This window comes from Terrapene carolina, unplaced genomic scaffold, assembly GCF_002925995.2.
Source record: "Terrapene carolina triunguis isolate 2854851 unplaced genomic scaffold, T_m_triunguis-2.0 Scaffold42, whole genome shotgun sequence".
Taxonomy (NCBI): domain Eukaryota; kingdom Metazoa; phylum Chordata; order Testudines; family Emydidae; genus Terrapene; species Terrapene triunguis.
Window position 1 is genome coordinate 101,932 of NW_020664393.1, and position 23,753 is coordinate 125,684.

Sequence of the window (23,753 nt, forward strand, 5' to 3'; positions counted from 1 at the left end):
CCTGGGGCAAATTGCCCCACTTGCCCCCCCCCGGCAGCCCTGCCCCCCTCCCCGCCCCCTTTGTGATTAGGAAGATCAAACCTCTCTGGCCTCTCCTGCATTGTTATTTTATGATGATCTTCCATTAAGCTTCAGCTCACTTTAAAATCTTCCATTGATTTCATCTGAGTGCCCTTTGGACACACAATTTTCTGTTTTGTTTTTTAGGTGAGGCAGGCTTTCCCAAGCCTTCATTCTTTTACTCAAAAAATACATTTGATGTAAAATTGACAAGAAGTCCATCAATAGGAAACTCAAGACTGTTGAGTTAGGCAATCTGTACACGCAATAAGACAACTTTGTACTGCAGCATTGTTGCTGTGTAGATATTTTGTTTTTTCATTCCTTTCATGCTATTTTGTAAATAATATTGCTGGATCATCTTATTCAGAAATGACTTACAAAGCACAACTCAGCTCCGAAGCAAACCATTTCAATTATGGCTGTTTTAACAGTTATTCATATTTCCCTATAAAAGTAAGAAAGTTTTGCTTCCTTCTAAGTTTGCTTCCTTCTTGCTATTCTTCAAAATTGGTCCCTAGTTAGGGCGGAGGGATTTTCCTTTTACACATCAGTTATGGCGATATGAGGATATTGGGTCATGAAATCACTAACAAACTCATTTGATGTGTAGTGGAGGTGCTGAGCATCATTGCTTCTGTGAGCTGCTGGAGTGGCAAGGTAGAGGAAGGATAGTCCAGAGGGCTAGCCTAGGATTTGGGAGATCCATGTTAAAGTCTGTGCTCTACCACAGCTTCCCGTGTTTATCTTGGGCAAGTTACTTAGGCCCAGATCCCCCAAAGTCTTTTAAACATTGCTCTTCTCGGCTCTGTAATGAGCAGCATTCCCTAACTGGACAATCTATTACAGTATCATTGGTGTGGGTGGATGGTCTGATGCATGACTCAACCATTTTTTGAGCTTCGTCAGACTTTTGGGGGGGGGGTTAGGAGCAGAGGTTTGGACATAGTTTAGTGCTCATGAAGTGTGTTGGACTGGCAGCCCCAGTGGCTGATGACTGAAATCCTCCACAGACCATTACAGTATAGGCACTGGGCAGTGCCAGCTTTCTCACACTGGCTTGCCAAATTGCTTTAACCCTGTTCTGGAGAGACCATACCTAAGAAGTCGTATGTTCTCCATGCCAACCTTCACCTCTCTACTGGGACTGAACTTAAGGTGCCAGTTAAGGGTCATTAATAGAGATGCTTTCATAATGCAAACACCTGGTCCCTAAGAACTGGCTTGAATCTACCTCACAAATCAGACAGACCTCTAACAACGGAGGGTGAATACAAACCAGCAGCAACCTAAAAGTGAAAGGTGTCATTATCCTATTACCAATCACTTGAGTCATTTAGTTCCCAACCTGTTTGCATAACATCTTAGCTATTGTATTTCATCTAACATTTGGAGAGCTTTCACAGACACAATGGACTACTGCGTAATGAATTTTTCAACTTCATACAATGTATTTTTCCAACAAAACAGAGATTTCTGACATGTGTTATGCACTTGGTGTACATTTTTCTCCTGCACAATTGCAAGATAAACAATGTAGTTTGAAAGTCATTCATCCTTTTATATGCAATAGTATCTGTTCACGTGATGCTCCGGAGTATCTTGTGCGGATTCAATTGCAGGATCTATTATATTTAGGATAATTTTTAGGACTAGCTTTTAAATGAAATACAGTTCATTTTCTTTCTGAGGTTTGTGGTGGGAGAGAAGTTTTGATCTTGTGCCCAAAGATAAGGAGGCACAACTGGGAAACAGTTCCTTTCAGTAGTTGGGGTGAGATTCTACTACTGAAAAACAAACAGTTTTATGAACAGTTTTAATACCTGCCTTTATAACTTACTGAATGGATGGTTATCTAGTGTATTATCTGAGCCATCACATTCGCCTTTAACACTTTCATTTACATAATTCTAGGGCCATTGTGACAAAGCCCCACAAAACCATGGGAGTGCACAGTTAAAGATGGCAGAGACTTACTAAAGCCTATTCTTTCCAACACCAGGCCATGATTTTGTGCAATATGCAAGCTGTTAAGGTGACTCCCATTTTGCATAGCAGGATTTAAAAGTCTGCTTTTACATTTCTCCCTGTCTTCACATTCCTATTTTTGTTGGCTTGTGACATAATCTTAAGTGCTTTTTGTAAGTAAATTATTTCCATCCCCTCCCTCCAGTAATTCACAGGCTTTTTTTTTTTTAAAACTGTGTGCATTAAAACAAAGTGTCCGCTGTCAGAAATCTTTAGCTGTAATGTTACTTTAGGTCCGGATCCAATAACGAATACAAATCAAATAGCACATCTGATGCTGAGGTAGCTTTCTGAAACCAGTGCCAAAGTGTTTGCAGAAGTGGGAACTAAGTAATTTCCCCCTTTTCCTCTTCACACTCCCTGGCTTAGCAGCCCAAGTATCCCCCGGATCAGTCAAGCCAACCCAGAACCACCGTGCAGAGGAGTAAAGGGCCTGTATCTCCATTATTCCCAACACACATATATATTCATACATATTACTGTCATTACAATTTTACAATATAGTTCAATATTAATAACATTTCAGATGTATTGTGTTATAACAGAGACTTAACAGATCATAAAATGATGAGTTTTGTAACTTAAATACATTTGATAGATTAAATGCAGATTTTCATATCAGGTATATGTGCAGCAGATTTTATTAAGTATCACAATCATATAAGAAAGGGTATTTTCCCCCAATAGGAATTCTCCTCCCACCCCCTCCTAAAAATAGTTCTGAACAATAGAAGGGAAATGTCTCTCCCAATTTATGAAATAACCTGCTGTTCACATTCTGCTTTGTGACTAAACATTGTAGATATTGGTTTTGCTTAATGCTGTCTACCCAGTATATTCAGCTAAACCTTTGCATAAAAGATGAGGGGAAAAGAGACAACTAGGAATGAATGGGTAATGATAAAATTAATTTGGATATTTTAACTCATTGTTAACTTTACTGATTTCTAATCAGATGGAACATTTTCACTTATTTAGACCCCAATCCAGTCAAGCACCTAAGCATGTGCTTAACTTTAAGTACATGAACAGTCCCGGTGTCTTCAGCAGGATTATTTACCTGCTCAAAGTTAAACATGTACTTAAACACTCTGCTGTATCAAGGTTTATGCACTGAAGCCTGCCAGATGAACCAAGTATATTCAGGTCATTTATCCCTGTATAGTCTGAGCTGGGGAAAAAGCTAATGTTGAGAGACACACAAATAGTGCAGGTTTAAAGGAGACATTCTATTAGTTCTTTGATTTGTCACTGCATACAAGCTTACTTTATTACAGTAGTTAACAGGAATTAAAGATAATGATATGTACATCAAATAAAAGGCCACTGTTAAAATAATATATTTGTAATATATTTTTAAATATATCTCTGTGTGTTTCTCTGCAATGGGAGGTAGGCAACTAGGCACCCATTAGGTGCCTATCTGCATCTTTAGGTGCCCAAATTCTTTTAAAAATCCTGCCCTAGATCTCTTTTGAAGATGGAACTTAGGCATTTTGAAAATGTTACCCCTAATTTACTTTTAATTATTTGTTGTTTTTTTAATGAACTTTCCCTCACATTTCCAACCCTGCAGGGGAATATTTTACTTGCCTCTTAACACTGGATTGAATATTTTAGAAAATGAATTTGTGAAAACATTTTCATTCATAGTAGTTTAGATAGCACCACCCTTTACCTCACTGGAGTCAATGGGACTATTCGTTGAGCTAGATACTACTCACCATAAGTGCAGGTAGCAGAATCTGGCCCATTAAGGATTATAACCACCCTGCATATTTCTAAACTTATGTTTGACCATGACCTAAATTTGATCCTAAACTAAATTCGCAAAATTGACTAAATTAATCTGTTCTGGTGCAGGAGGATGCAAATTGCATGCCCCTCTATGCCATGTAACATATCTCAACAGGGCACCTGCTGCCCAGGTAAAAGGGAAATACCCTGCTGCAAGGGGGGATATTGTTTACAGAAGTGCTTTCCCCAGGGTCCTTCTGGAATGGTGGTTGAAGCATGAAGAGGCATACGAATGTTTAGCATATCTGGCACATAAATACTTTGCTACAACAGTGCCATGCGAATGCCTATTCTCACTTTCTTCAGGTGACATTGTAAATAAGAAGTGGGCAGCATTATCTCCCATCAATGTAAACAAACTTGTTTTTCCTAGTGACTGGCTGAACAAGAAGTAGGACTGAGTGGACTTGTAGGCTCTGAAGTTTTACATTGTTTTGTTTTTGAGTGCAGTTATGTAAAAAAATATAATTCCACATTTGTAAGTTACACTTTCCTGATAAAGAGATTGCACTACAGTATTTGTATGAGGTGAATTGAAAAATACTGTTTCTTTTGTTTATCTTTTTTACCATGCAAATATTTGTAATCAAAATAATAATATAAAGTGAGCACTGTACACTTTGTATTCTGTTTTGTCATTGAAATCAATATATTTGAACATGTAGAAAAACATCCACAAATATTTATAATAAATTTCAATTGTGATTCTATTATTGTTTAACAGTGCAATTAAAACTGCGATGAATCGCGACTACTTTTTTTAATCTGGTTAATTTGCGTTAATCGCATGAGTTAACTGTGATTAATTGACAGCCCTACTTTAAATCTTATTAAAATATGTAAAATCTGTTTGACCCACACAAGGTTGTGCTTAGGCTTATGTGGCCCTCCTGTGTAATCAGGTTGGGCACCACTGCTATAAGCTATAGGAGGGGTGCCTTGGGAGGAGGGGTGCTATAGGAGGGAGCACCTGCATCTACTCTCTAGGCAGTCTTTCTAGCTACCAGGCCCTTTCAATGGTAGCCCAACAGAAGCTGATAGAGCCTGCAGCTGAATATAGCTCCTTTATTTTATCCTTGAAAAGAATCTAAAGAACAATTACTTTATTCAACAGTGTCTTGTATTTGAGTTTTTATTTTCCACTGTGGAAGCTTGTGTTTGGCTTTCCAAAGCAAAAGCTGGCATGAACAATAGACCACCTTTGTTATCTCTCAGATCATAAGAATTTAGAATCACTTGGTGTTGCCTGGCCTGATTTCACACAGTGAGATCCGGCTGTTGTGTATTTGGATTACAATTCATTCTTAGGCATGGAGCAGCTATTTAGGTGGTTGTACTCGGAAGCAGATCTGTTGCCAATCAAATTTCTCCTGAAAGGTTTAATGCTTGTAGTAAATAGGAGGAGCATCAGCAACAGCACAGAGTGCAGCAAACAGATCTAATGCAAAGACAGAACAGAAGAGAGGAGAAAACTTTAGGAAGGGTGAAGAAAGAAATACAGTTACTATAGGGGAAAATGCTTCTTAAAGGAAAAAAGATATAAACCAGTGATCATACAGGTCATCATTATTCAAGCAACATGTCACGGCCAACGAACAGAAGACAAGATAATCACAAAATAGTAAGGCTTATTTAAATATATAAATAGTACTGCACATGGAGTTATAGCTAACTATTGTTTTATTGAAGTGTATTGTTTTGTACAGTCATGATGGTAGACTAGCTAGAAAGTAGAGCAGTGAACCAAATTTTAGTAAGTCTATGTACCGAGGGATGAATCTGTCAATTTTAGAATGGCTGCACTGAAGACATTTATGGCTTCAGTGAAAATATTAACCCTCTTGTGAGAACCCAATGCTGTGACTTAAAAGAGAGAGTTTTTTTGTTTTAATTTCTTACAAAATCAAATCTTGGTATTAAAAGTACTTGTGAAACAATTGACATTAACATTTGCTGTAGAAACATTATAATTTCTCCTGACTGTGACTGTGATATGAAATGTTTTTCAGCCAGCCCTGGTCCGGAACATGATTAATCCCGATGGCAGAACTCTGCCTTTGTTTTGGGGAGAGCAGAATCGGTCATGCACTTAGCATGAGCCATTCTGCAATTGCAGGGACAGATGGTTTAGGCAGGGCTGCAGCATATGAGCTGCCCACCTGGAGAACTAAATATGCCTCCTTGCTGGCGGACCACACCCTCTTGGAGCTGTGTGGTGCTTGGCCAGCACTGAGGCCAGTCCTCTTTCCTAGTGCTTGGGAGAGATCCTACTCTCCTGCTTGCATGGGAGGGACAGGAAATAGTGCACCTGCACTTCACAGGGTAGGAGCTGGTCCTTAAGGCCAAAATCTGCTCCCATTGAAAACAATGTTAAAACTCATACTGATATCTATGGGACCTGGATTTGTCCCATAATGAGGAACTATTGATTGCACAATACAGTATTACATCGAGTAGGGGATACACAGACAAAATGATGCCTTTTGCTGTTCCAACTATTATGCTTGTTCAGTATTTTGATCAAATGCAGTATCTGTGAATATTCTCCTAATATTCCAAAGTCCACTTAAAGACTTGACATGGGAAACTATCCCTGAAGCATTTCTTAAACTGCATGAGCATTAAAAATAAAAACAAAAAAATTCTGTCGCACTAAAGGTCTGGAAAACCAACGTTGTCAATTATTCTCTAGTTCTCTGACTGTGGTTTTAAGGGGTAAAATAGCCAACTGTTGAAAACCTAAGAGCACTTGGCTCTAACTTTTTGTTCAGGAGCCTGCCAGCCAAATGTGCATATACAAGGATGTTCATTTTTGGATCTCCCCATTAATTAACTTTGGCCAGAATTACAGATTGAAGTTTCCTTGTTTATGTTAGGAACTTAAGGTGAATTGTCTGCAGGTCTACCAACCCATTTTTGATATGATGTAGTTTTTAAAATTACCCTTAATGGGTGCTAGTTGGCACAATGGCGTAGGGCACTAGCCTTCTATTTTGAAAAATAAGGCTTTGGTCATCAATGAAAATGAATTTATCAGCACTAGTCTAGTCTCCTGTGAAAAAGTCTGGGTAACAAGCCCACCACAGGATGTGCCCAACTAGTAGCCTCTGCTCAAGATCAAAAGAAATGGGGTGGTTCAGATCAGAAAGGAGATGCACTGGCAGAGTTTCATGTTGTTCTAAGCACAGCTCTTGAGTGCACCAGTCAGTATATGATCTTTCTCTTTCATGCAGACAAGTAAAATAAATTAATGAATAAATGGAAGCTTCTGACTAAAGCTAAAGGGAGCACAGATGAAGGACCTGATTCAGCAATGAGCTCCCCATAGGCTGCAGGCATCCACTCACACTGAACTCTTTGCAATCAGGATTTAGACTCCAAGTAGACGTGATTAAATTAACACTGCTGTTTTCTAATACTGCAATTTACTTCTTCCCTTACACGTAAGCCCATTGACAGACAGAAGAGTTGGGTTCCGCAACTAATCTGCTGTGTAACCTTGCTCAAGTTGCTTCTGTTTCCTCTTTTGGCCGTTGTCTTATTTACAAGCTCTTTGAAGGAGTGACTGTCTCGTAATATGTGTTCGTACAGAGCCTAGCACAATGGGGCCGGAACTCAGGTGGGGCTGTTAGACACTGCCATATATAAATAAAATGATACTAATTCCCATTGAAGCCAATAGGAATAATCAGGTTATATGGCAGGAAGGCCTTGATCCTGTTTGATTGACTTACGTGGGAACAAAACTGAGCTCTGTATTTTTATGGGTCAAATACTGTCCCCAGTGTCCAGTCCAAGGATAGTAAAAGGGGTATAGGTTGGGGCGAGCAATAGATGTTCCAGGAGTAGGAAAACAGAAACCTTTCCTCCAAAATGGAGTGCAACCCAAGGAGGCCAGTCTAGGGCCTATGACAGGAGGATCCATGTAGATCCATTGGCCTTTTCCCCTGTCCTGTTCCAAACACAGCCAAATGCTGGGGTACACTCTCGGGATCTGCTCCTTGCCCAAGGCTGCTAGAATCCAGCTCATGCACCAAGTCTATTGTTTTCAGGCACCACAAATATTTGTCTGTCTCCAAACCATTGACAAAGTCTGTCTTAAAAGAGCTCCTGCTAGGGTCAACTTTTTTCTTTAAAAGAATGAACTAACCAACAATAAAAATGTAACACAGATATGAGAAACCTAAATAGCAGAGTAAGACAAAAAGAGACTATTTCATCTTGGCTACAAGTACCAGCTGAGATTTTTTTAATTACTATTATTCAGATAATTTGTATTGTGGTAGCAACTAAGAACCTTAGTCTAGGACCCCATTGTGCAAAGTTCTGAGGCTTATTCCTGCCAATGTGATTTAAAATTTCTGTTTAAAATTTAAACTGCATTTACATTTCAGTCACATTTTGCTTCTTTATTTTAACTTTCCATCAGCAGCCACATAAAGAATTGTGTGAACCCTTGTCATTTTTCTTAACTTCTTTTTATCTTGTAGGACTGGCATTTACCAAGCATCTCATCCTCTGCATCAGCACATCACATGGTATGCAGCAAATCTAGATTACTGTGTTTCCTACCATTCCTTTGGACTTTTCAGAAATTCACGTGAAGTGCAAGGTGTTTCAAATATAAACAAATATCATTTTCATTAAAAAAAATCATCAGAACTTTTCCTCCAGGGCAGAATTGTTCTGCTTTTTCTAAAGTCCCCACAAAACGTTACATTTGATATATTTCATAAAGTCCTTTACTAATGAAGGAACAATCCAGCAGGTGGAATTTCATTCTTGCCAGAAAGTGCTCGATTGTGCTCCTGTTTTACTCAGCTGAGCAGGGTTGAGTAAGACCTCAATTGAATAAGAAAGACCTACCCTGATTCGGGGTCTGGATCAGGTGTGATGCACTCGTCCCTGCTCTCTCGATACTCCCCTCTATGAGCAAGTGGCTGGGAAGAGCTAAGCTCCACACTGCCCCTATTCACTGGCTAGAGCAGACAGCCAGTCAGAAGGGGGGAAATAAATTGCACCCTTTCAAGGATGGCAGTAAATTGCACCCCCTTCCCCCAACCCAGAGCAAAGGAGGAAATGTGTCCCAAAGGGGCATCTCTGAGACACTAGATCTTCTGGGGCTACTTACAGGTTGGTACCATTTACTCACCAGCCTGTACTCAGGATTGTGCCTAAGAGCACAATCTAAGCCCTTGACTACACACAAAAGTTGTACCACTTTAACTGCAGTAAAAAGGGGGGCAGCCCCTTACTATGGACACAATTATATCAGTATTAACATACTTATATCAGAATAGTTATTCCCATACTGGTAAGGGAATAAATTGTACTGGTAAAGGCAGCTTTATACTGATATAACTGCATCCACACCAGGAGTATAACTATTTTGGTTAAAAAAAAAAAAGCACACCCCTAACCAAATTTGTTATACTGGTACAATTTTCAAATATAGATCAGGCCTAACCCTTAATTTTCTTTTGTAATACGTACACTTAGATGTTCAAGGTTGCAGGAACCCTTATACTTGACTTTACATGGCCGTATTGTTCGGGTATGTGTCTGAGCAATCCTGCTTTCTTCCTAAGAGTCCAGGTATGGTTTTAATAGGGTAGTCTCTCAGTCATGGAAGCCCCCTGGTGCCTTGGTGTAAACCAGCAAGCACAGAACCCATGCTTTGTAGAATTCTGAACATTCTATAGTGAACTGTATGGCTCCATGGAAATTGGGTGTTGGTGTCTCTGAGTTTGTCTACACTGGAAAAGTGGTCAAGGTTAGGTTGCATGTTGTAACTAACCTCAGCCTTTTCCCTAGTGCAGATGCAGGTTAACTCCTTCTACCTCAGTTTAGTAGGTCAAGGTCCACTTTTCCTCATATACGTACATCCTCTGGGAATAACCAGATCCCCTTGAATATACCATCTCTTCCTGGCCAGTTCATACATTTGCATTCCTACCTTGTTGATTTGACATAAGGATTTTAGAAGCAGGTAGCATTAGAGGACAGGTTTCTGTCTTAAAAGTGGAAAGTATTAGATATATTTATTTGTGTGACAGAAACAGTGTAAGGATAAAACTTTTCAGTTCAGGAATCTGGAGGTGCAATAGCACTAAGAATGGAATAAGAGCTACTGATGAAAAGAATTAAAAATATTGGCCTCTTATTAGATATCTGAAAAAGAAGGGGAGGACTCTGGGACTGATTCTCATCTGCTTCTCCTTGTCATTTACACCTGTGTAGAACAAATGCAAAGTGGGTGTAAAGAGCTACTATTATTCAGCTTTGACCGCTTTCTGCATCCATTTTGCATTCACTGTGCACAGATGTAAATGACAAGACTCAGAACCATTGTGCCTTTTTATTGCAATTGAATTTCACCATCCAAGTTGCTTTTACTCTTGTAAAAGACCTAATAATGCATTGCTTCAATAATTCTGAATGCCATTAGACTTGGATTTACTTTTTTGCATTATAACTCTTCTTCCTTCCAAAATTCAAACATGATGCTATAGTCATAAAAAAGAATGAGATTAGAAACACCACAGTCTTGCAAATGGTATTCCAGGCATGCGTAAGGAGGGGTGCCAGCACAGATCCCTTGGCAATACTGGAGCCTAAGCGAGGCATGATAATAAAGTAAGGTATACTGAACCCACACCCTGGATATCACTGGCTGTGTGTCCATAGACAGAAGGTTCCTATAAAGATAAATGTTGGGCTTTTTATTCCAAGACACCGTATGATCCTAGTTTGTTTCATTCTCAAACCATATTCATGCTCATTTTTCCCTTTCTTTGACAGAGCAGAGAACTCTTTGTGCTCACCTATGGGGCTTTGGTAGCCCAGCTGTGTAAGGACTACGAAAAGGATGAAGATGTGAACAAATATCTAGACAGAATGTAAGTAACAAGTTTATTCTGCATTACACATCCAGCTTAGCATTGGTGATGTCCACCTACCTGTATATTTTCCTCCACCCTCTTATTGTCTATTATTTGCTGAATAACAGAACTGTGTTTGGGACCATGCAAAGTACAAATGAAAACAGAGTCCTTGACACAAAGGAACTTACAATAAACTTTATCATAAGATGGTTCAAGAGAAGAGCCCCATGTTCTATGCAGGCTCCTAGAACCCATCAGACCCCCTTTGATGATTGTTTTCCATGGACATTCTAGCAGATAAGTTGAATGGCAGGAATGTTCACCATGGCAATGGATTTTAAACAAATAAGCTCTTTTGGGGCAGGGATGGTCTTTTTGTTCTGTGTTTGTACAACACCTAGTACAATGGGGTTCTGGTCTATGACTGGGGCTCCTAGGGATTACCATAATAGAAAACAATACATAATAATATTGTAGAAAATTTGCCAGAAGCAATTTTTGAATTAGTTATCAACAAAACCTGATTCTAAGAGTTAAGCTCATCCATTCGGAAAACAGAAACATACCACGTGACCTACACATTCAATCAAAACAACTAGAATTTTGAATATCAGACACACAATAAACTGCTTGCAAACAAGTTACAGGCCAATAGTTATTCACAACATTTATTCAAGACAGCACCCGTTTGAGAAAACCGTGATCTACTCACAAACAGAAAAAAGAAACAAAACTCATGGAATCAATCACTTGATATTAATGCTTCGCCCAGCCCCAATCAGTATCACGTATTTCAGCACACTCTATGTAGGTTCTTTGCAGGTTCTGTGGTAGAAATAGGAAAAGGTTCATGCTGGGAGGTGTGGAGTTCTACTTTACTTCTCTCCTACTACATGAGCTTTTTTCCTACCAAATTATATTCTTTTCCATTTGATGAACAAACTCCTCCCTGGTTTAACACAACTGGTTTAACACCATTAACACAATTATATAAATTTAGCCCCTAGTGTTTTTACTGAAGTTTTTGCTAACAGGGCTATTTTGGTTTACTTCTCTGCTTATGCAGCACCATCAGTGAAGATGAAAGCACCGCAGCTTTGGAAGCAAAGTTTATAACCTAGCAGGTCCTATACACATAGATATAATAATACGGCTGTTGTGTTTCTGCCATATACAGGTTGTCAGACAGCAACTTGTCACTTTAGTTTACAGTTTGTTTTATGGATCCAAAGGTTAAACTTAAAAATAACCCGAGCACTCTCTTGTATTGGTGATGTACATATTTTAATAAAGGCTAATGCAATATTTACTAGTGCAGCTAATGGTGATACTTAGCTAAATGTGCCAGCAATAAATAAATATTTCATGGCTTGCCGGTACATCACACAGTGTTATTTTGAACCTTAGTCTTCCAGAAAGCTTTTTGTTATAACATGGCATTGGGTACGGTATAACTTTTAGGCTTCTTGTTATAGGGCCTGATCTGAAATCAATGGAAAACTTTCCATTGACTTCAGTGGGCTTTGAATAAGGCCCATAATGAACAGTGAAAGAGATTCAGAAACAATTAAGTTTAGATGGATATGGAAAAAATCAATAAAAGCATTTCTGAGCCTGGCCCAGGTGCTTGCATTTACATTCATTAACTTTTCCTTCTACAAAGCCTCCTGTACAATATTTGCCATAATTTAGAAATAGTTACAGAGCCTCTCTGTATTTAATAGCCAGTGTTATCTTCAGAAGGCTTGCAGTGAATTAAAAAAAAAAACTATTTTATTTGGAGAAGGATTTTACAAGCTTTCATCCTTTTTACATTGTCCATCTAATTTCTCTGGAATTTCAGTTGTGTGTGAACAGTTTAATTGAATTTAAATTTGGTTAACTGCAAAATGCATTTTGCCTAACTGCAACTAATTTTGTGCAGAAGTTGCATAACAGACACTGTAGCTATTCTTTTATGGTGATGGGAGATCAAGAGGAAGGAGCATATTACTAGGAAAAAAGAGAGAAGAGAAAGTAGAGAAGGAATTTCAGAGGAGGAATGAGAGGAGGAGGAGAAGAAAAGGGAAGATAAAGAGAAGGAGAGCAGCAGAGAATGGAGAGAAGGTATATAATGATAGAAGAGGGACAACGGCGGAGGGACAACAGAAGAGAAAGAGATGCAGGAATGGGAGGACCTACTCTTCTCTTGTGTGAGCCATTTCAGAGAGGTTGCAGGGGACAAGACCTCTGCAACCTGCAATTTCTGTGGCAGGCAGATAAGCCAAGATGCCCAGGACAAATTGGACTCTGGCCCCACCTGTTGGGCAACCTAAGTTATGTGACCTGATGGGGAAGTACCTTTTTTATCAATGAGAGACTATTGAAGTACCCTTAATAAATACATTAATACCACAGCCATGTCAGGACTCAGGGAGTTTCAAGTCCAAGGGGCAGGCTACCATGTTCCCTTTGTTCTTGTAATACATAAATTATAGTTTATTGCAGGAGCTCACACAAAACACAACTCTCTGAAAACCTCAGGCAAAATGGCTTCTGCCAAGCTTCCTAACCAGGTAGGCTGGGCTCAGCCAGTCATGGAACTAGGAGACATACCATGCAGTGCTAATATACCATGGCAATGAACATGATAAAAAAACCTAAATAGAACAAAATAGAATGTGACTCCACTTGTGATCAAGTCCAACATTGCAGAAATGAACTGCTTTAAACTGCAACATTTTCACTGTGAAGGTCAGTTAACTTGGAACATTTTATTTACTGGTTTCTTCAATTATTCTGTAATTATTTGTTGCTAACTAATCTATTGTTTCACACATGCTTCAATGAACCTAAAGTTGGCAAATTTCACTCCAAGCAAATGTCATGAAAAGCATGAGTCAGTCCCTCAGACTATGCATGGGTATGCCAAACCACCACACTTAGGGCAATGAGGCTACTACTAAGTTCCCTCTAAGCTGCATGGCTGCATGGCTGTCCAGCAGTCTTATCAAGTGCCGTGCACTTCAGGTGCCCCTCCCCCGCACACTGCCATGCTGCTCCTGCCCTCTGCCTTGGAGCCCCTGGCCAGCTGCTCCTGGAAGCCTCCTGCTTGCTGTGCAGGGTGAGGAGGGGGCGCTGATGTCAGGGTGCCCCCTCCCCACACCCACCCATCCCTGTACCCCATCTCCACAGAGCAGGGTGGGAGGACAGGACAGGGTGCAGGAGTGGGATGGAGGGAGCTTGCTGGCAGTTGCTGCGGTGTCTGAACAAGCAGGCTTCAGACTGGTGAGTGCTGATCTACTTAAAAAGGCAGCGTAGTTAAAGGGGCAATGCATCTCTCTCTTTCCTCTCTCACGCACACACACACACACTATGTGTCTCTGGCTCACTCACACACACACACACACACTGTGTCTCTGGCTCACACACACTGTGTCTGTCTGTCTGTCTGTCTGTCTCTCTCTCTCTCTCTCTCACACACACACACACACACACACACACACACACTGTGGGTTTCTTTCTCTCTCTCACACACACACATACACACACACACAGTGTGTCTCTGGCTCACACACACACTATGTTTGTGTGTATGTCTGTCTCTATCTCACATACACAAAGTGTGTGTCTCTGTTTCTATCTCTCTCTCACACACACACACTGTGTGTGTCTCTGTCCCCCCCACCCATCCCCACACACAGTCTTTCACATTCATCTCCCAACACATACTTGTATTATTGTTGTTGTTACTTCTTGATACTTCTTTCAAAGTGTGTTATTTTAGTTTTTTGACTGGTCTATGCATTTCATAATTTTTATTTCTCTCTTACACTAAAATTTAATTCTTTGAGTAGTGCAATCTAAAATGCCTAACCTGTCCTGGCTGGAGTAATTATCCCTATGGTAACTTTTTAAAAATATATATTATATCTAGGTTTTTTTGTTTCTACTGGTGGTGCACATTCACACATTACCTTGATATGGTGCACATAACAAAATTCATTCTGCACATGGATGGAAAAAATTAGAGATAACATTGATCTACTAGTGTCATCACATTCCCAACTGGTCAATCTGTATGCTCAGTGTGTAATGGCCTTCTCAGAGGAACCCCTTTAGAGATCCTACTTCAGAGAATGACATGGGGAAAGATGGCACTAACCGTGGTTAGGTTTTAGTAACAACAAGATAGTAGGACCTGATTCTCATTTACATTAAGGCCACTTTATACCACTCTAGTCGTACAAAGAGGCCCTAAAATGGGCATAAATTATATCTGTGCAAACTTTAAGACCCCTTTACATGACATGAGGTCCAGGCTTACTTTACACTGCCAGCGTGATGCAAAGTGGCCTTAGTGTATATATGAATTGGGCCCAGTAAAATCTCCACGTCTCAGAATACTACCTCATTCAGGGGCCACAGCATTTTTCAGACCCAGTTCATGCAGCTGCTTTGCACAGAGAAAGAGTGAGACTAGAGAGAGGCATGGGGGGGGGGGGCGGGGACGAAAATTGTTCAGCTTTGCATGTAACTTTCTTTTCTTTGCCTCAGGGGGTATGACATTGGTATAAGGCTGGTTGAAGACTTTTTGGCTCGCTCTGCTGTGAGGAAGTGCCGTAGCTATTCTGAAACTGTAGACATGATTGCACAGGTAAATAAGATTAAAGTAGTTAGACTCTGGTATCTTTTGATGTCCTCAGCCTCTGGGAAGACAATACTGGCCTCATCTCCTACCAGTTCATTCCAAACCAGAGTTAGTCCATCTACCAGTATGCTTAACTCTCCAGTCTGAAATGAAGGTGCTGCAAAGTAGAAGAACAGGACAGTGTGGTGTTCTTCATATTAACACAAGCTCTCCTGGTGTTAACCAAATCAGTTCCCTTATTTAGAACTTTTTATATCCAGCTAACAGCACACAAACTTGATTCTACTCAGAGCAGCAGCAGCAGCAGTTCTGGGTCCTGGCCTGATGAGCTCTCAGTGCGCTGTGATACTGTGTGAACTGTCAGCCTTTGAGCTCTCCCACTACATTCAAAATACTAGCAGTAGGTCCACGCAGATAGGACAATGGAGTTCTAACCAGGAGCTTGATACAGCTAAACGCTTAAGCATGTGCTTAACTTTCAGGAGCAACCTTCCCATAGCTCCGTTATGCAGCACTGGCTTTTACCTATATTTTGATGACTCAGTGGGGCTAAGTCTCTTGAGGAGACATTGGCTTCCACTTACATAGCATCACTGATGTTTTATTTCAGCCCAGAAATGCTTGAAAACAGGAAATTCAATATAGCAGGTCCATATTCAATCACTAACCTTTTAGTTGGATCCTAAAATTAAAAACACATGGTACTAAGTTTCCACAAAGGAGTCATCATAACCAAGTACTGGTTCAAATAGGTACGAATTCAAATATCTACACAGAGAGATGTTAACCATATGAGATTATGTGAGTAAGGCAAGCAGGACTTGACACCATGAGTACATTGTCTTTTATACTCCCACATTGAATGCAGTTGTTTTATTATAATATAAAGTTACAGTTAACAGCTTTTTAAAATATATTTAACAACAACAACAAGCACAGAGACATCTGTCAAAGGTCATACTCTAACACTCGGGTTTGCACAAATTGCTGAGTATGTTAAACAATTATTTATGCAGGAGACACTCAATGTACATTAGTAATTACAAATATACTGTACTTATTTTTACTAATGCACTGGTATGCAGTCAACATGCAAATAGAGAACTTCCCTGTCTCCTTCAAAATATTTTAGCCAGATATCACAGCTCTTCTTTGTATCTGAATGAACAGTGTGTACAAGATGTCCTATGTATATTGCCTTGTGCTAAGTGCATTTCAAAAGAATCAAGTGATAAAGATATTTTATGATTCCTGTTCCTTTTTGAGGGATGTGTTTGAATTATTCAGCTGTATTTCTACTCTTGGAAGCAACAGAAAGACACAAATTGAGACATCTTATTTTCTATGCATCTAAGGTACCAATCACTGCACTGTCGGAGCACTACACCACATAAGGTTGATTCCAGTCCCAAGAGACTAGTCTCTTACCCCAGATCAATTGGTACTCCAGATCTTACACCAAAAACAACACTGGCAGTCAGTTCTATAATAAACTAAAGGTTTATTAGCTGAAAAAAAGGAATGAGCGTTATTAAGAGGTTAAAGCAGATAAAATATAATAACGAGCAAGTCACAGTTTGTAGTTCCAAATGGTGGCAGTGATGAAATAACTGCCAGTTTCCCCAAAGTCCTTCAGGGCTACCCAGAATATTTCAGGGGATCTCCATCTTCTCATTCAGTTATTCTGCTTTGTTAGAAACCAAATAGTCCAGTGATAAAGGATCTCTCCTTGAATCAGTACTTATAGCATCTTTTCACAGACAGCAAGCTGATACGTATGTTTACTCCAGGGGTGAAAGTAAAATGAAGCTCTTACTGGTATGGGGCTGCTCTGCTCCCCCCCCCCCCCCCGGAAGGGGCTGGGCCTTGGGCAGGAGGGTTGGGTCAGCGTCCCCCAGCCAGTCCATCTGCGCTCCCTGGCCCGCGCCGCCCGGGGCTCCAGCGGCGATTTAAAGGGCCCGGGGCTCTGGCTGGCACTGCTGCTACCCCGGGCCCTTTTAAATTGTGGCCCCTGGGCAGCTACTTCTTTTGACAGCCCCCCCCCGCCAGGTCGTCGCTGCCCCTTTTGTGCCCCCCCATTGGCCAATAGGGGGCGCAAAAGGGGCAGTGCTTTAAGCAGAGTCAGCGGTATGGGCTGGTACTGGCGGCTACCTTTTACTGGTATGCCATACCAGCCCGTACCGCCTTACTTTCACCCCTGGTTTACTCACACAATGGCCAATTGCTTTGAATTTAGCACTCTTCATTTGCATTCAATGAGTTATTTAGTTACAGGGATATACATAATGTCAAATGCCTGCCATTACATTATAATAGGAATAGATAAGTGAAAACAAAACAAGTAATATTCCATTAGTTTTCATGAAGTTCTAACACCTGAATTAACTCTCCCATTAACACACACTGTGATCTAGGGTAATTTAATTACCGGGCATGCATAATGTAAATGTGATGTAATAGTAAACAACAAGATATAGATAGGTGACAACAATGTGATCAACATCTCCTTTGATCTCTATTAACACACAAGTTAATTGGCCTGACTATATGCTAATACATTGAACTCCTTTGATATTCACACACAAGTGAATTGGCCTATAGCTCTGGCCTGAGCTGGTCTGTCAGTGTCATAGCATCTCATAATTATTGGAAAAGAACAGGGTCTGATTAATGGTGTTTACCAGCTTTCAAAGAAAGGGACACTGTCCCTACTCCCCACAAGCCCTCCTTATTGAATAATTTATCCAGTTCTGGTGCTTTCCGCCTCCATGGTATGGAATTCCATTTTAAGAGGTAGGGAGTTCAGGGTCATTGGAGAAGGACCCTCTGACACTGGCATGGGGATTGGAGAGGGCTAGGGAAAAGCTGGGAGGCAGTCCAGAGGCACAGGCCCTTTGCACACATGGTTTAGGTCTCCAAGGGCAAACCTCACCTCTCAAAGGAAACTCTCCATTGGAAACTCCAGCAGAGGAAACACGTAGGGCTCCCTGTCCCTGGTATAGGTTTCCCCAGCCTAGAAGATGACCTAGCCCTTAGTTGTTAATATCCTATGACTTATACTTTTCAGTAGTAAATCAGATTCTTATTTTGGGAATGGTCTCCCTTAAGTTGCTTTCATAGCCTTAAAGGAGATTTTCAGCTGTTGCATATTGTGATGCCTGCATGATCTTTGTTCAGAGAATAACACTTAAGCAGCATTTTAGAAGAAAAGATTGTTTACTAGGTGGTCATGGAATGGAATCTCTGAGCTGGGAGCCACTTATTGCTAAAATAAGTTAAATCAGGGCTTTATTTCCATTTTATCATTTGGTGAGGTAAATTTATGCAGCTAAACAAATACTATAGATTTAGCAGCATAGACTAGAACCCATTCATCTGTAAAAACACCAGCTTCTTTCTACTCAGTGAGCTACCGTTGTTCCACCTGCTAGTTACCCATTCAACAGGCATTGTCCTTTTCAATCCAGTAGAGGGCAATATACACAAATCATACAACCTAGTACATTAAATGTGTGTAGTTGTCTAAGCACTTGCAAAAGGAAACCCAAATATGCATTAAGAAAAGGTGAATCTAAATCAGATTAAAAAAAAAAATTCTGATGGACCTAATATAAGCAATTTATTACAATATTTCAAACATATACATTCCCCAGACTTTCCTATGTCTGTGGCATGTAAGTGTTAAATCACTTCTATATTTTAACAGTCCTGAGGACTATTTTATAGCTTTTGAGCCTCAGTTCAATTGAACTAGATGACCACCACACAAAAATCACCTCTATAACTGGCACTAACTGGATCAATTTGGAAAACAAAATAATTCTCATATATAAAAATAAAACAGTTAGGGAGACCCGGTGACAAATGGGAGGGGTGCAGCAGCTGCTATTGCTGTATTTGCCTAAAGCTGGTATGCCTCTTGACAGTAACAATGCGTCCACACCAAAGTAGCACTACCCATATTGTCATTTCCTTCCAGCCCAATCATACTGTGGTTTCCCCAGGCAGTTTTAATTTGACAGGCTATAAAATCTATAAACATTCAGTTCAGAAAAAATACACAAGCTCTGAGATTCTTTCATAGTCAAAGTTATGAGACTCCATTACATTTATAAGAAACAGGGGAAAAAATAGTATGTTTCCATGACTGGGGGAAAGCAGTGGACCTGCAAGTTGTACAGAGTTCCAGGAGAATACACCTGGATTGTCATATTACCGTGTGTCATGTCAAATGTTAAAAGAGCAAAAGAAAACAACCAACCAAAAACAATTGGTAAACAAATCACAAAGGGCCCAGTTCTGCTGCCCTTACATTTATCCTAGTACGTTACTCCATGAATAGCCCTATTGACTTCAGTGAGACCACTTGTTGAGTAAGGTATTACTCGAGTTGAGTAAAGGTGGCAAAATCTTGGCCCAAATGTTTAGCTGAAGATACTGATTGTGCAACATGATAGAAACTAAGTTATGTGATGCGTGATCCTCTCTGATATTTTGGCATTGAGGACAGTTGCTGAACAATATAATAAATAATGTGACTGATATGGAAAGTCAAGAATCACTATATCTTTCATGCTGGCCATGGAGGGACTAAGGCGCAGATCCTTAAAGGTATTTAGGTGCCTAAACCCCATTGAATTCAATGGGAGTTAGGTGCCTAAATACCTCTGAGGAATTTGGCATAACTGCTCAAATGGAAACACAGAGAGGATCTCTTTTGCATTCACTACAGCTGATGTTGCCAAATACCCTGTAACAAGTCATAGAGCCAAAGTCACTCACTGCACACACTATGATCTGTTGGTGTGACTGCGAGCCATGTTACTGAAGTAACAGTCACACATCTCCCCTGTGATATAGAAGACAAAATAGACACCTTTATATTGCATAAAGCAACTTCAGGTGGTCAGCACATGAAAAGAAGAGTGTTGTAAAGTCCCTCAAATTGGCCTCTGGGCCTAGTCACATTTTTCTGTGCTTGTTTTTCTTCTCTTCTTTTCTATGTGATGCATTTTCCTTTGTTTTCTCTGTGGTTTCAAATATTAGTACCAGATGTGAGATGATTTTTCTGGTTTTACTGGGTATTTGAGGTTACCCAAAGTTCTGCCTATTTGAAAGGGCCTGAGTTCTTCTTTCCCTGTTTTATTGTATAGTACAGTTGACCAAACAACACACATATAAGTAGAGAAAGACTAACTTTAGGAAGAAGGGAAAGGACTCTATTTTCCTCCTGTTACATGTTCTGCTATCAACTGCTATCAAGGCTATTTAGCATACTAACAGAAGGAGTCTCTAGTAGCATAGTCTCGAGTAAGAAAATAAGATTAAGTAACTGACAGACACTTCTGAATCTTTGTTTACAAAATAGCAGTTTAATGTTCTTAAATGTCACTTTCAAACTTAATGTTCTGAAAATTCTGGCAAAAAGATACAATTATAATCAGCACAACAGTCTGAGCACTGGTTTTCTACAGTGTTCTTGATGTATATATTGGGTTAACAGATAAAAACTTTCTACAGCAGCTACAATGGAAGAGAGATTTAACCCTAGCCACAGTTACACAGAGAACAAAGCAATGCGAGCTGGTGAGACAGCAAAACCTAAAGCAACAGGACAAACTTGAAAAACCTAAAACTAGCTTAGCAACTGTAAACAGAAACTTGAATGTTAAAAGTCATTATCATAAAACTGCTGAGGCAAGGAGAGAGAACTCCCAAGCTAAAAAGGACAAATTCCAGCCTACATGTACAAGAAATGGAAAAAGCCATATCCCAAGAGGTGATGCATGTCCAGCCAAGGCACACAGTGTAATAAATGCATGAAATATGGACACTTTGCAGCAGTTTGCCACACCAAAGCAGTCAGGGAGTTGACTCATATTACAGACAATCAAGAACCAATTTTTCTGGGACCTATAACTTGTGATGACATAGAGGCTGCCTGGACAGTGAAACTGATTAGTCATGGCAAGACTATTGACTTTAAAATTGACTCAAGAGATGACATTACAGTCATCTCAGAAGGGACTTACTATTACCTTCAACCCCTCCCAGCGCTGAAGTCACTGGACACAGCTCTGACTAACCCTGGAGGTACCCTTGAACTGCATGGGCCAGTTCACCACAGAAACAACTTACGAAGATAAATGTCCCAACAATAACGAAGTGGGTGAAGCCAGACAATCACTACTTTCTCAAATGAACTCACACAGGAAAATAATAAAAGATGAAAACGCCCTATGACCTGTGGGTGAACACTTTTCACAAAGTGACCACTCTATATCTGACCGAACAGTCCTCTTCCTCAAAGGAGACCTGCATAACACCTTCAAAAGATGAGCCTGTGAGCTTAAATTCATAACTTTGGTAGGCACTAAAAATCACATTCTGAATAGAGACACTGGATTTATGGCTTATTACAACAATGACATAAATGTGTATGTGGATGCTGTGGACACATAGAGACCAGTGTCAGAAAAGATACAACAACAGCTACCAAAAGTAATCTTGACAGACACACAACTTCAGGAAGTTCTAAGTTACATTAGGTGTGCCTGGCCCAAATATCTGAAGGACTCTAAGAAAGTGACAAGAGTCTACTTTGCGGTGCATAGACAATTAAGCAAGTCAAAAGGACTTCAAGGACTAACTAAATGATGTGAATAGGCCAACTAGTGAATGTGGTGGTTGGGCAGCAGAAAGGACATAAAAAAAAATGTATCTGCACGTGAACATTGCAGAACTAACAGACCAACACAACACAAAGAACCTTTAATAACAACATATCTACCAGGCAGACTTTGGAAAAGATTAGCTGCAGATTTATGCAAATTCAGAGGACATCATTACCTGGTCATGGACTATTTTTCAAGGTATATAGAAATAATGTACTTGAAAGACATAACATGTCACAGTGTTATTGAGAAACTGAGGTGCACTTTTGCTCATTTTGATATTCCAGAACAACTAGTGACAGACAATAGACCACAATTCATTGCAGCAGAATTTGTCATACTGAACAAAATATGATTTTGATGGTATTACTAGCAGCCTACATTACCCACAAGTAAATGGAGGGACTGAGAGAGCTGAACAGAGAAACAAGAAAATCCTATAGCAGGAAGATCTATTCCTCACTCTTCTGAGTTACAGATCAATACTCACACTAGCTACTGGATATAGTCCAGCTCAATTACTGATGGGAAGACAACTTTGGAAGAGACCCTATCTCCAAAGGGGCCAGACATGAAGAGATAAAATCAGATAAAAAGGGCAAAAAGTGCTTATGAACACTTTTATATCAGACATAACTCAGTTAGAAAATGGCTGAGTCTAGAACTTGGCAGTTGGTTGCATGTCAAATTGGGTGGAGAAAAAAGGATGGACAACTCCAACTGTCATAAAGAAAAAGAATTCAGCACCCAGATCACATGTGATAGAAACCAACCGTGGAGAAACCATTGACATTGACAGTTGCTTCCTCAGAAAGAACAATCAACAAGAGGAAGCTCCACCGATGCAGAATAAGAAGTTGATTCAAGGATTTCAAACTAATCACAGCCAGTCATTGCAAAGGACCAACTTGTTACGTGTTCGGGTTGTGTAATTAGAAAACCAGTACAATTCAGAGACACTTAACAGACTGATATGTACTGAACTTCAAAGATAGTGTGATGGTTAGTGTGATCATATTTCCCAAAGGTAAAATGGGACACCATGCGGGGCTCGCCCGAGCCGCCCCCTCCCCTCGCGTGAGGCTTGCCTGATCCTACTGCCTCTTGCCCCCCATGTGGGATTGATCAGCTGGCAAGAGCAAATGGGACAAATGCCCAGTTTTGCCAAAAAAGTTGGGATATCTGGGACTGGGCTTAAAAAGGTGACTGTCCCGGCCAAGACGGGACATATGGTCACCCTAGTGATAGGGTAAATATTGTAAATGATAGGAAAATAGAACTTAAACAGGAAGACATACTGTAATGGAACGGTTTCAGAGTGGTAGCCGTGTTAGTCTGCATCAGCAAAAAGAACGAGGAGTACTTGTGGCACCTTAGAGACTAACAAATTTATTTGGACATAAGCTTTTGTGGGCTAAAACCCACTTCATCAGATGCATGCAGTGGAAAATACAGTAGGAAGATATATATCCAACTGTATTATACTATTCTGCCACTAAGTGGCATTCTGTGTAAAATATCTTGTTTAAAGCTAACCTTTAAACCAGAACTGGGGCTCTGAAATGCTACATAATAAATAAACAAATAAATTAAAAAATTATTGCTTTTCAGCCTCTGAGAAAGGGAAAAATGCACATGAAAGGTTATTTGCTAAGTAGTAAATTGCAAAGTGAAGTACTG

At 40.1% G+C, this 23,753-nt stretch overlaps 1 protein-coding gene across 2 annotated transcripts in view; it reads left to right on the top strand.

Moving 5' to 3' along the window:
- The first annotated feature begins 5,464 nt into the window (after positions 1-5,464).
- The window catches only part of TRAPPC3L (trafficking protein particle complex 3 like), a 32,801-nt gene continuing 14,512 nt past the window's right edge, over positions 5,465-23,753 (top strand). Inside the window, exons 1-4 of one of the 2 annotated variants that reach the window (XM_024200498.1) lie at positions 5,465-5,506; positions 8,376-8,423; positions 10,687-10,784; positions 15,306-15,405. In XM_024200498.1, coding sequence (XP_024056266.1) covers positions 5,465-5,506; positions 8,376-8,423; positions 10,687-10,784; positions 15,306-15,405 — 288 coding nt within the window. The remainder of the gene's footprint in view (positions 5,507-8,375; positions 8,424-10,686; positions 10,785-15,305; positions 15,406-23,753) is intronic. The other variant, XM_024200500.1, reaches the window with a different exon arrangement.